General features: G+C 44.4%; 1 protein-coding gene across 1 annotated transcript; it reads right to left on the bottom strand.

Annotated features, from left to right (window-relative positions):
- Nucleotides 1-4,105: 4,105 nt before the first annotated feature.
- LOC113168691 (Fc receptor-like protein 5) lies at nt 4,106-15,540 on the bottom strand. The gene is made up of 4 exons (XM_033326743.1): nt 15,510-15,540; nt 14,787-14,822; nt 4,475-4,738; nt 4,106-4,395 (listed from the first exon to the last, which is right to left on the bottom strand). Exons 1-4 carry the CDS (start codon nt 15,538-15,540, stop codon nt 4,106-4,108), a joined length of 621 nt encoding a protein of 206 aa, XP_033182634.1.
- Nucleotides 15,541-16,248: the final 708 nt, after the last annotated feature.

Genomic DNA, 16,248 nt, shown 5'->3' on the forward strand with positions numbered 1-16,248 from the left:
GGGACAGAGTAGACTCTACTTCCTGAGGAAGCTCAGGTCCTTTAATGTGTGCAACAAGATGCTGCAGATCTTCTACCAGTCTGCTGTAGCCAGTGCGATATTCTTTGCTGTCGTCTGCTGGGGCAGCAGCATCAGAGCCAGCGACACTAAGAAACTGAATAAGCTGATCAGGAAAGCTGGCTCTGTGCTGGGGGCTTCTCTGGAACCTTTAGAGCAGGTGGTGGAGAGGAGGATGCTGCACAAACTGCTGAGCATCATGGAGAACAGCTCATATCCTCTCCACAGCCTGCTTATCAAACAGCGGAGCAGTTTCAGTCAGAGACTTCTCCAGCTCCGCTGTGACAAGGAACGGTTCAGGAAGTCATCTGTGCCAACAGCCATCAGCCTGTACAATGACTCCCTGACAGAGAGTCAGTGTCCACGCTGATGGTTTAACAATGTGTAACTAAGTCACTTTACATTCAAGTCCTACTGTGTGTTTTGTTGTTATTATTGTCTATTCTCTGTGTTATTCTTGTACTGTGTCTCGTGTATTGTTGTGTAGATTATGTTACTTAATGTTAAAATGTTTTTCTGTGTAATGGCTGCTCCAACACCAAACTTTCCCCTTAGGGACCAATAAAGTGTTTATCTATCTATCTATCTATCTATCTATCTATCTATCTATCTATCTATCTACTAACACTCCTCCATCGTCCACATAAGAAAAACAGTGCAGAGCTTGTTGTATTTCGCAGGTTTGATCAAATGGGCTCTTACACATACTTTGATGGCTACTTTACCAAAGACTCTAACTACAGGTTTTGGTGCCGACAGGTTTGTTTATCTCGACCCATCAGATCCAGAGTTCGGTCGTCTGGTGAGGAAGTACGCCTACAGTATGTACTGGTCCACGCTGACACTCACCACCATTGGAGAAACGCCGCCTCCTGCGGAGTACTTCTTTGTAGTCACAGACTTCCTGGTAGGTGTGAAATGTAGATGTAATAGAGGGGTAACTGTGAGTACTCGTACAAACATTTAATTAATAATATATAATAATACTATTAATAATAATATTAATAAAACAGGTCAGATGTTTAAGTGCATTACTGTTAAATGTTGTTTGCAACCAAAGTAGAAACTTAAAAAGCTTTTAAAAACTCTGCTTCAATAACCAACTCTACTTCTCTAGTACCACGTTTCATGATGTTAATCAGTTGTTTTAAATTAATCATTAATCTCCAGGAATAGATTTCATACTTTCTTCTCTACTCTTCCTCAGGTGGGTGTGTTGATTTTTGCCACCATCGTCGGCAACGTCGGTTCCATGATCACCAACATGAACGCTGTCAGAGCCGATTTCCAGGCTCGTATTGATGCCAATAAGAAAACTGTGGATGATGATTTGATCAACATCAACACCACCTGGACACCCTGGAAAAAGTCTGCACAGAAGTCTGGAATGAGTCTGAGGTGGATTCGATGCACCACCAGCAGTGGTGGGTGTTGAGCTCCCTCTGCTGCTGGTTTCTCTGATAATATCCTGAATGATCCACTTCATGTTCTTGTAGCCTGGCAGCCAGATGTGTTTGCTGGTTAGGGTTCACATCAGGGAGCCTCTCCTCATCGAGCTCCATCCTCAATACTGCATCTGGCCCATAGGACAAATGTTCTAAAGGAAAATCAGGGCTGAATAAATAGAGGATCTTCACAACAACCAGGATGGTGTATCTGTCAGGATCCAGAAGGAGGCTGAGACGTCACTTCCTCTTTAACTGGAGGTGAACCAGTGGGATTTATTGGAGCAGCACATCAACGTCACAGTACTGGTTCAGCTTACTCATCACCTCACCTCACCTTTCCAGAACTACCAGTACATACATCCAACATGCCGTCACTTCCTATTACCTGAAGTCAGTGTTAAAACCGATTAGTGTCAGAGCCTTTCATACAGAAAGCATTGTGTACATGGCCCCATCTCATAACAAGAAAACGAGAAGCTGGCAAAGAATTATCCTTAAAAGTTCAGCTAAAATCTAAGTAAAGATAAAAAATGATTTGCAGAGTATCTTAGTGCTCTAAGGTGAAAAACTGTTCGGCGTAGGGAGGAGGATTAAAAGTATCTTAATAAGATGACAAAATGATGGAAGGACAGAGATAATTATTGTCCAAACACTGAATGACAGTGAGATCCTGTTTGTGGTGGATCTCATTAGAGATGTGCTCCCATCAGCCAGTAACACAGGAACACAGTGAACTAGGAGAACAACAGGAACCAGAGCAGCAGTGCTGACTTGTCTCTGTTAGAACCTTCTATCAGCAGTGATCAGACAAACTACTGCAGAACTGAGACCAACATGTTCCTCATTTATTTCACTGGACGTTCAGACCACACAGAGCAGACGTCACCAACGATGGTGAAGATGAAGATATTTGTGTCCAACATTCACCACGGTCACTACTTCAGTCAGAGTAACTCTCTCTGTGTCCAGCAGGGGGCAGAAGAAGATGTTTAATCAGTGCAGGACAAGAGAAGAAGACCAGCTGATGATGAGTCACAACATCCACAGTTCACACAGTCTTTATACAAACATAGATGTTCAGAAGATGTTTCCTGTTTAGTTCAACACTAAATGATGTCACTGCTGTTAATAGTCTGTGGTTATGGTTTGTGGATGTTTGTGCACAGTAGAGAGGTGTGGATCTGTTACCAGTCAAAGTGAAGTCAGTTTCCATTTTAACACCTTTGTATAAACCACAGAACTACACGAGAAAAACAGCTGCTACATTTGGACCAAAGTTTATTGATGCTTCAGAGAAACAAGTGAAAAAATATAAATAAAAAGCAAAGTTAATGTGGAATCACTGAAAACTGTATAAGTGGGTTATACAAAAAATGATCCATGTCTAAAAATGAAATAAAATAATTTAAGGTGTTGTAACCAGTTCCAGATCAGCAGGTGGACGTCAGTGTTTGAACTGTTGTGAAGGTGTGAAGCTCGACTTCAGTGAAGAGTAGACGACCGCTGGTTCTGGAGAAAAGTCTGAACACAAACACACAGTCACACGTTTATCTGACGATGATATTTCTGACATAGGTAAAGATTAATATCACTTTCTCATGTAGGTGTAGTTAGTTAAATGTCTGGTTACTCTACTGCAGGTCAAGACTGAAAGAAGCCTTCAGTAACTACAGCTTTACAGTACGTGACGTTTGTTTTAAATACAACCATGGTCGTGGTCCTCAAGGACCAGAATTACCCATCACTGGACCAACCTACTGTCATCATTAAATGTTCAAAAGGGTTTGTTGGGTTTCCTGACCTGAAAATTTTTAGTATCTTGAGTTGAAAGTGCTACTGAACGTGATGTGGCAGCTACAGTAAGACAGTGCAGAGATCCGAAGACTGCCGTTTATGGCTGACGTGTCGTTTATGGCTGATCAGAACTGAGACAAGCTTCAGTGTCTCTTCAATATTGTTGGTATTATTATTAGTAGTAGTATTAGTAGTAGAAGATCCTGTAGTAGTAGTATTTAGCAGCCATACACAAACAATTAAAAAGTACAAATGAACACTTACCTCTGCTTTCCCTGATTGGCTGTTGTTGGTGACTGTTTTTATTTAATATTTTGACTTCACTGTATGTGATGTCATCTTCTTTAACTTTTACTTCACCAGCTGGAACAAACCAACATCAACCACAATATAATTTGTTTTATAACAATCTTTCTATTTAAATGGAAACCAACTCAACTTGTAGTTTTTTGTAAATTTGAAGGAAACAGTAAAATGTAATTAAGAGAATACTGTAACATGGGAGGACGTATGTTAAACAGAATCAATCTAACTGTATAAAGTCTGTATCTCACCTTTAGATTTCTTCTTAACACATCGTCTCACCAGTAGAATCAGTAAAATCAGTAGAAGCAGAACAAAGACAACAGAACATGTAACAGACACTGTGACGAGGAGAGGAGGAGGAGGAGAAGGAGAAGGTACGTAGGCAGTAGAGGTAGAAGTGGGAGTTGGATGAGATGTTGTAGTTGTTTTCTCTAAAATGAAACAATTAAAATATGAAATTATTGTCACGTTATGAATAATGACTGGAGACCTTATTAATATCAAAACAGAGAATTTAAGTTTAAGTTTTCTCCACCCTCCTGACCTGTGACAGAGATCCAGCTGGGTGGAGACTCTCCATGACTGCTGATGTGACACTTGTAGAGGCCTTCATCAGACTTGGTAACATGGTGGATGGTCATGTGACCTGTAGGCTCAGTCCTGATGAGGGAGCCATCTTTATAGAAATCAGCTGGGAGCTTGGAGGGAGGGCTCTTTGTTTGACAGTGCAGAGTGACATCATGTCCCTCCATCACAGGGAGGACAGGACTCTGCAGGATCACTGATCCACCTCAACACAGAGACAAACTACAGCATTTCATCCATTTCCACACAGACTCATCAACACTAACTCCACAGTCTGATCTTACCAGAGACAGTGATGTTGATGATGCTACTGGTTGATCCCTCTCTGGACTCACACCAGTAAACTCCACTGTCCCATGGGTTGATGAAGCTGATTTTACAAGAAGAACCAGCTGTTCTTCCCCAACCATCTCCACACTGAGTCCTGGTGTCTCTGGTTGTGTTCCTCCTCAGTGTCCATCCAGCAGAGCTGTCGTCCTCCTCACAGCTCAGAGACACAGACTCATCTTCAAACAGCTGAGATCTGTTGGGACTCACAGTCAGACGAGCTGGAGAAAGATTCATGCAGAAATTTCACAAATTAGCTTTGAAGCACCAACTAGTTATTGGAGTTACATTTCCACATTACATTATATCAAGAATGAAGTTAATTAATATTTCTGTCTTCTTTTCCTGAACTTTGTTGAGAGCTGCATATTTCTGTCAAATTTGGAATCTGAAATTAAAAGCTGTTCCTAAGTTACATCAGAGAATGTAGATTAAACAAATATGTTAAGTAAGTATTAAGTATTTTATTAACTACACAGAAAAGTGCTAACGATATACGCCTTCGTCAGTCTGAGGTTACCAAGAATAACTTTAAAGAGGTGTTTAAATTAGTGAAGATGATGTCCGAAGGTGTAATCTTCTCTGGCCCCCTCCCAATGAGACGAGGTGACATAACCTACAGCAGGTTATGGTCGCTGAACCGCTGGATGTCCAGGTGGTGCTCCGAAAACAACGTGGGCTTCATAGATAATTGGAGTACCTTTGAGGGCAAACCTGGCCTGTTAGGGCGGGACGGTGTCCATCCCACTCGGAAAGGTGCTGCTCTCATTTCTTGTAGTATAGCTCATAGTCTAAGATCAGGCCTAGCTAGTTGCTGACTACCCAGAGTCCAGGCCAGGGAGCAGGCAAACAGGCTAAACCAACTGTCTGCTAGCTGCACAGAGTCGTCACTCAGGGTTCAACGTATTGAGACTGTGTCTGTTCCTCGAGCTAAACAAAAAGTCAGAAAAACCCAGAAAGTCTGTTCTAATAATCTAATTAACATAGTGACTTCAAATTCAGAGCACACTGATTCTGCAGCCAGCACCTCTGATCTGAAGTTCTCTCTTCCCTTTCGGCTCTAGACAAGTACCTGGCGCCGCCTCAGGTGGCTGCCTGTTGCAGTAGCTCCTGTTAGATTTTGTAGTTATTTTGGGCGTTTTTATTTCCTTCCTTACTTTTCTCTTTTAACTCTCCTTCGAAACAACTTACTTCACGTTGGAATATGGCCTTACTTATGATTTTTTACCCATTTTTCGCGACTTTTCAAACACTTTATGTACTGATAGGGAATAACAATGGACGCGACCAGGAGCGGACGCATTGTTTACACCAGAGATCAGCTGATCGCGCTCTCCCAACACTCACCAGGAGAAAGGCCTCTGATCCCCGTGGAGCTAAGGAGAAGGCGCTGGGGATGCAGAGCTGGACTAAAAAAGAAAGACTGGAAGAGAAGGTTTAAACCTTCTCTACCTTCTGTGGTCACGGGAAATGTGAGGTCCCTGGTGAATAAGATGGACGAGCTCGGTGCGCTGACTTCAAGCCAGCGGGAATATCGTGAGTGCAGCGTCATGTGTTTTACTGAGACCTGGCTGCAGGAACAGATTCCGGACTCCAACTGCACCATCAGCGGCTTCAGGACTGTGTGGGTGGACAGAGACTGTAGGAGGAGCAGTAACAGGTGGTGTAAGCCCGGACATGTTACTGTAAAGGAGCGTCTCTGTAGCCTGGACATTGAACTGTTAGCTGTAAGTCTGCGTCCTTATTATCTACAGAGGGAGTTTAGCTGTGTTATTGTCATCATCACTTACATTCCCCCGTCAGCCGCTCCTGAAGTAGCGTGTGACGTCATTAACTCAGTCACTGCTAACTTACAGAACCAGCATCCAAACTCCTTCATAATAATAACAGGAGACTTCAATCACACGTCTCTGGACACAACTCTTCCCACTTTTTCCCAGTTTGTCAACTGCTCCACCAGAGACAATAAGACCTTAGATTTACTGTATGCAAACATTAAGGATGCATACACCTCCACTGCTCTCCCTCCCTTGGGCAGATCTGACCACAACCTGGTGCTCCTCACACCTGTCTACACTCTTATTGTTGAAAAGCAGACACTGACCACGAGAACTGTAAGGAAGTGGTCTCAGGAAGCTATTGAGACTCTGCAGGGATGCTTTGAAGCCACAGACTGGAATGTTTTCTGTGACCAACATGGAGACGACATCAATTCCATGACAGACAGCGTCACAGAGTACATTAACTTCTGTGTGGACAACATCATCCCAACCAGGACAGTGAGGTGCTTCTCTAACAACAAGCCCTGGATCACCAGCAACTTAAAGGAGCTGCTGAACAGGAAGAAGAAGGCCTTTTTGGAGGGAGACAAGGACCAGGTGAAGTCTGTGCAGAGAGAGCTGAGGGTGAGGGTCATCCCTGTCTCCTTCCTCTACCATACCCACCTCCCCTACCCATCTGTCAGTGACCAGCAGCCAGGTGAAGAGGCAGCAGGACCTGATGGTGTCAGCCCCAGAGTCCTGAAGTCCTGTTCTGAGCAGCTCTCTGGGATTCTACCAGTCTCCCTCACCTCACACATCATGAAGGTCCTGGAGAGACTGGTTCTGACTCATTTGAGACCTCAGGTCGAGACATCACTAGACCCACTGCAGTTCGCCTATCGTCCCCAGGTTGGAGTAGATGATGCTATTGTCTACCTGCTTCAGCGAGCTCTCTCACACCTGGACAAGGCTAACAGCACTGTGAGGATCACGTTCTTTGATTTCTCTAGTGACTTTAACACCATCCAGCCTGTCCTGCTGAGAGAGAAGCTCCTGAAGATGCAGGTAGACTCCTCCACAACCTCCTGGATCACTGACTACCTGACAGACAGACCACAGTTTGTACGACTGCCGGGACGTGAGTCTGAGCGGGTGGTCAGCAGCATAGGAGCACCCCAGGGGACTGTCCTCTCACCTTTCCTCTTCACCCTGTACACCTCAGACTTTCAGTACAACACTGAGTCCTGCCATCTGCAGAAGTTCTCAGATGACTGGTGTATTAGCGGTGGGGAGGAGACCGAGTACAGAGGTCTGGTGGACAGCTTTGTGAAGTGGTGTGGGAACAACCATCTCACCTTGAATGTAAGCAAGACCAAGGAGATGGTTGTGGACTTCAGGAGGAAGAAAACTGGCTTTGACACTGTGTCCATTCTGGGTGAGAAGGTGGAGGTGGTGGAGAGGTACAGATACCTGGGAGTTCACCTGGACAACAGACTGGACTGGAAGTTCAACACAGAGGCTGTATACAGGAAGGGACAGAGTAGACTCTACTTCCAGAGGAAGCTCAGGTCCTTTAATGTGTGCAACAAGATGCTGCAGATCTTCTACCAGTCTGTTGTAGCCAGTGTGATATTCTTTGCTGTCATCTGGTGGGGCAGCAGCATCAGAGCCAGCGACACTAAGAAACTGAATAAGCTGATAAGAATTGTTGTATTGTTGTGTAGATTATGTTACTCAATGTTCAAATGTTTTCTGTGTAATGGCTGCAACACCAAAATTTGGGGATCAATAAAGTATCTATCTATCTATCTATCTTTTCCCATCAGGGGTCGCTACAGCGAATCATCCTTTTCCACCTCACTCTATCATGAACATCTTCTACCCTAACACTAGCCAACCTCATGTCCTCTGTTAAGACATCCATATATCTCCTCTTTGGTCGTCCTCTTGTCCTCCTGCCTGGCAGCTCCATCTCCAACATCCTTCTACCAATATACTCACTATCCCTCCTCTGAACATGTCCAAACCATCTCAGTCTGGCCTCTCTGACTTTGTTGCTAACACAGGCAACATGAGCCGTCTCTCTGATGTACTCGTTCCTTATTCTGTCTAACCTGGTCACTCCTAAGGAGAACCTCAACATCTTCATCTCTGCTACCTCCATCTCAGCCTCTTGTCTCTTTCTCACTGCTACCGTCTCTAACCCATAGAGCAGAGCTGGTCTCACCACTGTCTTGTCCACCTTTCCTTTGAGTCTTGCTGACAGTCTTCTGTCACACAACACTCCTGACACTTTCCTCCACCCGCTCCAACCTGCCTGCACTCTCCTCTTCACCTCTTCTCCACACTCCCCATCACACTGAACTGTTGACCCTAAGTACTTAATGTTACAGTTCCTCCCTCTGGCCCGGTCTTTTGGTTTGGTTTGGATTTGTTTTGTTCAGTCTCACTCTCCTGCCACACCCCTGTATGGACTGCCTCCACTCTCCACACCGGACTAATTACAGACTCAATTCACCTGTGCATCCCTCTGTTTTAAAAGCACCCCTCAGTCCTCAGTTCGGGGCTGGTTTGTCACTTCTGCTTATTCATTCATGCTGCACACTACTCCTCCATTTCTCTGGTCAGTCTGTTTGTTTGTTCGTTTGTCCATAAGGCACCTGTCTGTTTTTGGTTTGTAGGTTTGATTTGTTTGGTCTGCGTTTATGCAGCATTTTTAGTTGATACTTTGCCTGTTAGTTTTGTATGTTTGTTCCTGTTTGCCTGCCTTGCGCAGTGATTTTGGTTTGTCACTTTGTACATTTAGTTTGTTAGTTTCATGTCCGCATTAGTGCGTGGTTTTTTTGTTGGCACTTTGTATGTTGTCGGTAGAGTTTTAGTTTGCGTTTCTGCCTGTGTTCCCACAGCGTTTGGCTAGGGTTTTGTTTGTACTTTGTAGCACCGTGTGTTCGGGTCTTTTTCTTTTGATACTTTGTTGGTGTTTGTTAGTTCCCTGTGTCCCCTGCCCTTTTTGTTAATAAATATATCATTTGTTCTTACTCGTTCGCCCCGTCAGTCCCTGTTCGTAACAGAACAAACCAGCCAGTTTGCGAACTACCTCGTTCCACCACTGGTCGCTCAATTTTTCTTCCCTGCTCCCATTTTGTTTGTGGTAGTGATAGTTCGAATGAGGATTACCTGGACTGTTACGGTACTGCTCTCACCTCACCTGACCCTCTGACCCCCGTTGCTTTGAGCCCAGAGAAGGCTCGCTCCATATATGAGAAGCTTAAGGCCCAGTCAGCCCCAGCGTTTGATCTCCGTAGCGGCTGTTCGTTCAGCCAGCCTCCTGTAATTAGCGACACCCAGTATTCGCTGTACGAGGGAACCCGCTTGGCTTTGTGGATGGGGTTTCACAGCAAGCGCCATTGTCGACGTCGGAGGCGGAAGGCTCCCCGGGTTTCAAGGTCAGCAACATCCGTAGATCCGGTTATTGCAGCTAATGCTGCTTTTGTTAGTTATGCAGCTGATGCTGCTTCTGTTAGTTATGCAGCTAACGCTGCTTTTGTTAGTCCCGCAGCCCCCGATGCTGCTTTTGTTAGTCCCGCAGCCCCCGATGCTGCTTTTGTTAGTCCCGCAGCCCCCGATGCTGCTTTTGTTAGTCCCGCAGCCCCCGATGCTGCTTTAGTTAGCCCCGCAGCCCCCGATGCTGCTTTAGTTAGTCCCGCAGCCCCCGATGCTGCTTTAGTTAGTCCCGCAGCCCCCGATGCTGCTTTAGTTGGTTCTGCAGCTAAAGCTGCTTTCGTTAGTCCCGCAGCTACCCATGCTGTTTTAGTTGGTTGTGCAGCTCCCGCTGTTCTTGTTGGTCCCGCAGCTCCCGCTGTTCTTGTTGGTCCCGCAGCTCCCGCTGTTCTTGTTGGTCCCGCAGCTCCCGCTGTTCTTGTTGGTCCCGCAGCTCCCGCTGCTCTTGTTAGTCTCCGGACGGGTCGACGCAGAGGTCGTCGCCGCCGTCTCTTCAGTTCAAACTTTGTTGGTCACCACAGGAGATGTGGTGGGATGAGAATAAGGACACCACCACTCTGCTCCTGTCTCCTTGGGGGGCCCCTGAGAACTGTGGTCCTGTCCTGGCCCCTGAGCTCCAGCTGGCCGGGCAGTCCGCCCGGGACTCTCCAGCCTTGTTCATCGCCGCCGGGCAGTCCGCTCGGGGCTCTCCAGCCTTGTTCATCGCCGCCGGGCAGTCCGCTCGGGGCTCTCCAGCCTTGTTCGTCGCCGCCGGGCAGTTGGTCGCCGCCGGGCAGTTGGTCGCCGCCGGGCAGTTGGTCGCCGCCGGGCAGTCCGCCCGGGGCTCTCCAGCCTTGTTCGTCGCCGCCGGGCAGTTCGTCGCCGCCGGGCAGTTCGTCGCCGCCGGGCAGTTCGTCGCCGCCGGGCAGTTCGTCGCCGCCGGGCAGTCCGCCCGGGGCTCTCCAGCCTTGTTTGTTGCCGCCGGGCAGTTCGTAGCTGACACAGGTATGTCATCAGGACCAACACCCTTTCCACTCTTCATCCTTTTCAGAGTCTTCCTCACCTCATTCTTTCCAATCTCTGCTACTTCCTGCTCCAAAACATCCACATCTTCCTCCCTTCTTTCCCTGTCATTTTCCTCATTCATCAGCTCCTCAAAATACTCCTTCCATCTTTTCTGCACACTCTCCTGGGTTGTTAGTACCTTTCCATCTCTGTCCTTAATCACCCTTACCTGTTGCACATCCTTCCCATCTCTATCTCTCTGTCTGGCTAGCCTGTACAAGTCCTTCTCTCCTTCCTTTGTGTCTAACCTGTCATACAGCTCATCATAAGCTTTCTGTTTGGCCTTTGCCACCTCCCTCTTCACTCTACGCTGCACTACCTTGTACTCTTGTCTACTTTCATCAGTCCTTTCTACATCCCACTTCCTTTTAGCTAACCTCTTCCTCTGGACACATTCCTGTACTTCCTCATTCCACCACCAAGTGTCTTTACCTTCTTTCCTCTTTCCAGATGACACACCTAGAACCTTCCTCCCCGTTTCCCTGATAGTCTCTGCTGTAGTTTCCCAGTCATCTGGAAGCTCATCCTGACCTGTTCCTCTCTCTTCTGGAAGTAAGTGTTGACTACAGCCATTTCCATCCTCTTAGCAAAGTCCACCACCATCTTTCCTTCCAGATTCCTTTCCTTCACACCAAACCTGCCCATCACCTCCTCATCACCTCTGTTGCCCTCACCAACATGCCCATTGAAGTCTGCTCCAACAACAACTCTCTCTGCTCTGGGGATACTCTCTATGACCTCATCAAACTCACTCCAGAATCTCTCCTTCTCTTCTAACTCACAGCCAACCTGTGGCGCATACCCACTGACTACATTCACCATCACCCCTTCAATTTCTAGCTTTAGGCTATTTTCACCTCTAGAACATTGTTCACAAACTCCCCCTTCAAGATCACTCCTACCCCGTTTCTCTTCCTATCCACACCATGGTAGAACAGTTTGTATCCTCCTCCAATACTACGTGCCTTGCTGCCCTTCCACCTTGTCTCCTGCACACACAGAACATCTACCTTCCTTCTCTCCATCATGTCTGCCAGCTCTCTGCCTTTCCCTGTCATCGTGCCAACGTTAAGAGTCCCTATTCTCAAACCTATGCTCCTGCCTATTCCCTTCTCTCTCTGACCACGAACCCTTCTGCCTCCCCTCTTTCTTCGACCAACAGTAGTCAAATTTCCACCGGCACCCTGTAGGTTAACAGCATCGGTGGCGGTCGTTGTTAACCCGGACCTCGACCGATCCGGTATGAAAGTCTTTTTGATGATTCGCATGGTTATTTTGGCAATTTTTACGCCGGTTGCCCATCCTGACGCAACCCTCTCTATTTATCCGGGCTTGGGACCGGCACAGCTTTTGAATGTCTCTATACTAACATAACAAGTATAGATACAAATATAAAGTCTGCTCAGCCGATCCAGCTAATTATCATTTACAGACCTCCAGGGCCCTACTCTGAATTTCTTTGTGAATTTGCAGATTTCCTCTCTAACCTAGTTTTTTCTGAAGACAAAGCATTAATTGCTGGAGATTGGCGCCAAACTAAATTCTAAATTATTTTTCAATATCAAAAGTATAAATGTAAGGCATAAATTTCAAGCTTTAAAACCATTAAATTTAGTTGACAGAGATTCATCAACTTGTACATTAGACCCTATACGACATACTTTCTAAAACAGATAGTGCCAGAAATAATAGAACCCCTGCTGACAATCATAAATTCCTCACTCAGCTGTGGGTATGTCCCAAAGTCTTTTAAATTAGCAGTTATTAAACCGCTAATCAAGAAACCTGATCTCGACCCCTGTCAGCTGTCCAATTACAGGCCGATATCAAACCTCCCCTTTATCTCAAACAGTGATAATAGTGAAAACAGTGATGACAGTGATAACAGTGATAACAGTGATGACAGAACAAAGCAAAATGGTATTAACTTTCATTGTTATGCTGACGACACACAGTTATATGTTTCATCAAAACCAGATGAGATCAAACAGCTTAATAAAGTTGAGCAATGTGTAAAGGATATACGAGACTGGATGCTAATTAACTTCCTTCTGCTAAATCCTGATAAGACAGAAGTACTAGTTATAGGATCATCTGCAGCTAGAAGCAAGATTTTAGATCACGCCGTAACTCTGGATGGCCTTTCTGTTACATCTAGTGCAACAGTAAAAGACCTTAGTGTGATTCTAGATTCCAATCTTTCATTTGAAGCTCATGTAGATAATGTCACCAGGACAGCTTTCTTTCACCTCAGAAATATTAACGCAGAAAAATGAGTCCATGCTTTCATCACCTCTAGGTTGGACTACTGTAATGCCTTACTGTCTGGCTGTTCAACCAGGTGCATAAACAAGCTTCAGTTAGTTCAGAATGCAGCAGCGAGAGTCCTCACTAGAACCAGAAGATACGAGCACATCACCCTATCTTATTGACACTTCATTGGCTCCCCATGAAATTTCGCATTGATTTTAAAATACTACTTCTGACATTTAAAGCATTAAATGGTCTTGCGCCGCATTATCTAAGTGAACTGCTAGTGTCTTATGATCCACCACGCCTACTTCGATCAAAGGATGCTGGCTGCCTGTCAGTGCCTCGTATCCTAAAAACTACAGCTGGGGGCAGAGCTTTTTCTTACAAAGCCCCAAAGTTATGGAATAGTCTTCCAAATAGTGTTCGGGACTCAGACACAGTCTCAGTGTTTAAGTCTAGGCTGAAAACCTATTTATTTAATCAAGCATTTGAGTAAATAGATCTGGGAAGGACTCATGGACGTAGAGCATTATGGTGAACTGGTATGTTTAGATGCTGTCTTCCCAACTCTCACTGATCACTCAGGTTTGTTGATGGTGAAGTGTTCGGTTGCTCTACATCCCAGTGCGCCCTCATGTCTGTGTTTCCTTCTGAACCCACCCTTTTAGTTAGGCTGTCATAATTAGTCCTGCCAGAGTCCTGCACTCCACTAAATATACATTCACCTCAAACTTTATCTGACTGTGAATACAAATAACTGCAATCTCTCCTCTTCTCTCTCTTTCTCTACCTTTCTATTTCCCTCTTCCTGTCTCTCTGTCGAGCTACACGTCATTCCACCCTTTGCCCTCTGGACCTGTCTGACTCGTCCTGATGCCCAACTTCTGGCTGGAGATCTTGTTGCCTGGATCCACCGTTTGCCCTTTGGGATGCGTTTGGAGACTGGATTGGTCACAAGCTACTATGAAGTCGGTCTTGGCCTCGGCGGACGTCGGAAGCTGTTTCTCGGAGGTCTCGACTCAACGCTCGATAGTCAAGGAATGGAACAAGTCTGCCTGCAATTAACTAACTGGACTCCACATTAACTTAAAGACATTAACTGTTATACTGGACTGCCTGCTGCCTACACAGCATGTAATCACCCATATGAGGATGGGTTCCCTGTTGAGTCTGGTTCCTCTCAAGGTTTCTTCCTGTTGCCTTCTCAGGGAGTTTTTCTTGCCACCATCGCCCTCGGCTTGTCTGATTGTTATGATTCATACACATTCACTGTTCGTGTACTGTTCTTTGGTTGTGTAAAGCTGCTTTGTGACAATGTAAATTGTAAAAAGCGCTCTACAAATAAAATTGAATTGAATAGTTGTGGACAGCTCACTAATCACTCAGCAGTATTCATGTTTCAATAGAGTCATTGTTACACTAATAGATGATGTTGTAGGTTAATTAATCTGTTCATTAATATGCAGTTGATGAAAGGTGGTTTTGGAGAAGTCTGTGACTCCAGGAGTTAAAGAACTCACAAAAGTAAAATCAGTTTCTGTGTAAATATGGTCGTTCTTCAACACAGACTCAATCTGAACGGGTGTTAGCTTCAATCACCTTCATCCATTTATCAAAAACACTGTACAAGTGTAAGTTAAGGAGCTGCTGGTTAAAATCAGCAACTTGATATTTAAACATCTTTACAGAATCAGAAGAGAAGTTTACTGACCTTGGTTTGTTGTGCAGCACAGCAGTGAGATCACGACTAAGGAAGAAATAAATAAATAAATAATATTATGGGAGTGTGAATTAGAAATGAATTCATGGTAAATAACTGGAAACACACTTTTCTACTGGTTATTTCAGTGTAATCATCATGAATCAGAGTCAAACACAGCTCTGCACAAACAGCTGGAGACTTTTTGAAGTTGACAAGAGATCAGAGAATTTCAGCACTTTCTGCCTGATCAGCAGGTTTTGTATTATTATTAATTATTTTGATTTCTTGTTGATGATCAGTACTTCATCAGAATTATAATGGATGATTATTATAATAAATAAATATGAAAACACTTTTTGTAAGTTGAATATTACTTAAATACTGAAGCAGCATCGCTCTGTGGCTAAATTAAACTGAATGTGTTGCATCATAGTTACCCAGTTAGCTAGTTAACTAGCATATTAGCAAGATAATTATCTAACTTACTGCAAATGGAAAGAAGTAGAGATCAAAGTTAGTTTTTAAAGCTGCTTAATGACATTTTTTCACTGTTGATCTTTATCGTGATCCACACCGTCAGATTACAAATTATTTAACATCTAGTTTACATTTTAAAGCCCAGATTTTGATTTGTTTGCTTTTCTTGTCAAATTTCTTGACAAACTGTGTGATCCTGCGATCACCAACAAATCTGACAATAATAAAAAACAAAATAACACATGTTGTACTCACAGAGCAGCCACTGAAGAGCTGTTTGGTCCATTGTTACACTTGGTGATGTGAGATCATCAACACGTTTGGTCAGAGCAGTTAGTTTTACTTCCTTCCTCTTTTTTATTTGAGTATGTAGGTGTGAAACTTCCTTCTAAGCCTTTGACAGGAGAGAACACATTTAGTTTTATGTTAATATCTCACAGATAAACCATCAGCACTGAGCCAATATGTTGTTCGAGGCCATGTATGAACATCTTCCACCAAACAGAATACAGTGACAGGATGAACTTAGCATCATCTGAAGAATCAACTTATGAGATTCAAGATTCTAAAAAGTTCATTAATCACATGTGGGAATTATTTAACATTCACATTTATCTGTTATTTTTGTTTGTTTTATTAATTTGTTTTAGAGCTGTTGCTTTGTTTGTATCTGATCAACAACACAAGCAAAAGAACTGTAAGATCATAAACAGCGTGGACGCTGCAGAGGTGAGAAACTTCACAGGAAATACTTCAGTACTGAACGTCTCAGGTGCAGTTCCTACAAATATAGCAGCATAAAGAGGGATGGTGACGTGACGACCAGAGCTCTGTAGATTCAGTCTTCACGTTGTCTGTTCTCCTTCTTAGTATTGTTGCTATAATGTAAAAACACATACTGACCCAGACATTAACACCCAGATCCACTAATCTACCACTATTTATTTATTTATTTATAAGAACAAAGTTGATTATGGAGTAAAAATTAAATGAA

Source organism: Anabas testudineus, chromosome 18 (genome assembly GCF_900324465.2).
Source record: "Anabas testudineus chromosome 18, fAnaTes1.2, whole genome shotgun sequence".
Lineage (NCBI taxonomy): Eukaryota > Metazoa > Chordata > Actinopteri > Anabantiformes > Anabantidae > Anabas > Anabas testudineus.

Coding starts and splice junctions, on each gene's coding strand:
- LOC113168691 (XM_033326743.1), bottom strand. CDS start 15,540: ATGGACCAAACAGCTCTTCAGTGGCTGCTCT. Junction 14,823..15,509: donor AGCTCTTCAGTGGCTGCTCT/GTGAGTACAACA, acceptor TTTCTTCCTTAG/TCGTGATCTCACTGCTGTGC. Junction 4,396..4,474: donor CATCAACATCACTGTCTCTG/GTAAGATCAGAC, acceptor CTCTGTGTTGAG/GTGGATCAGTGATCCTGCAG.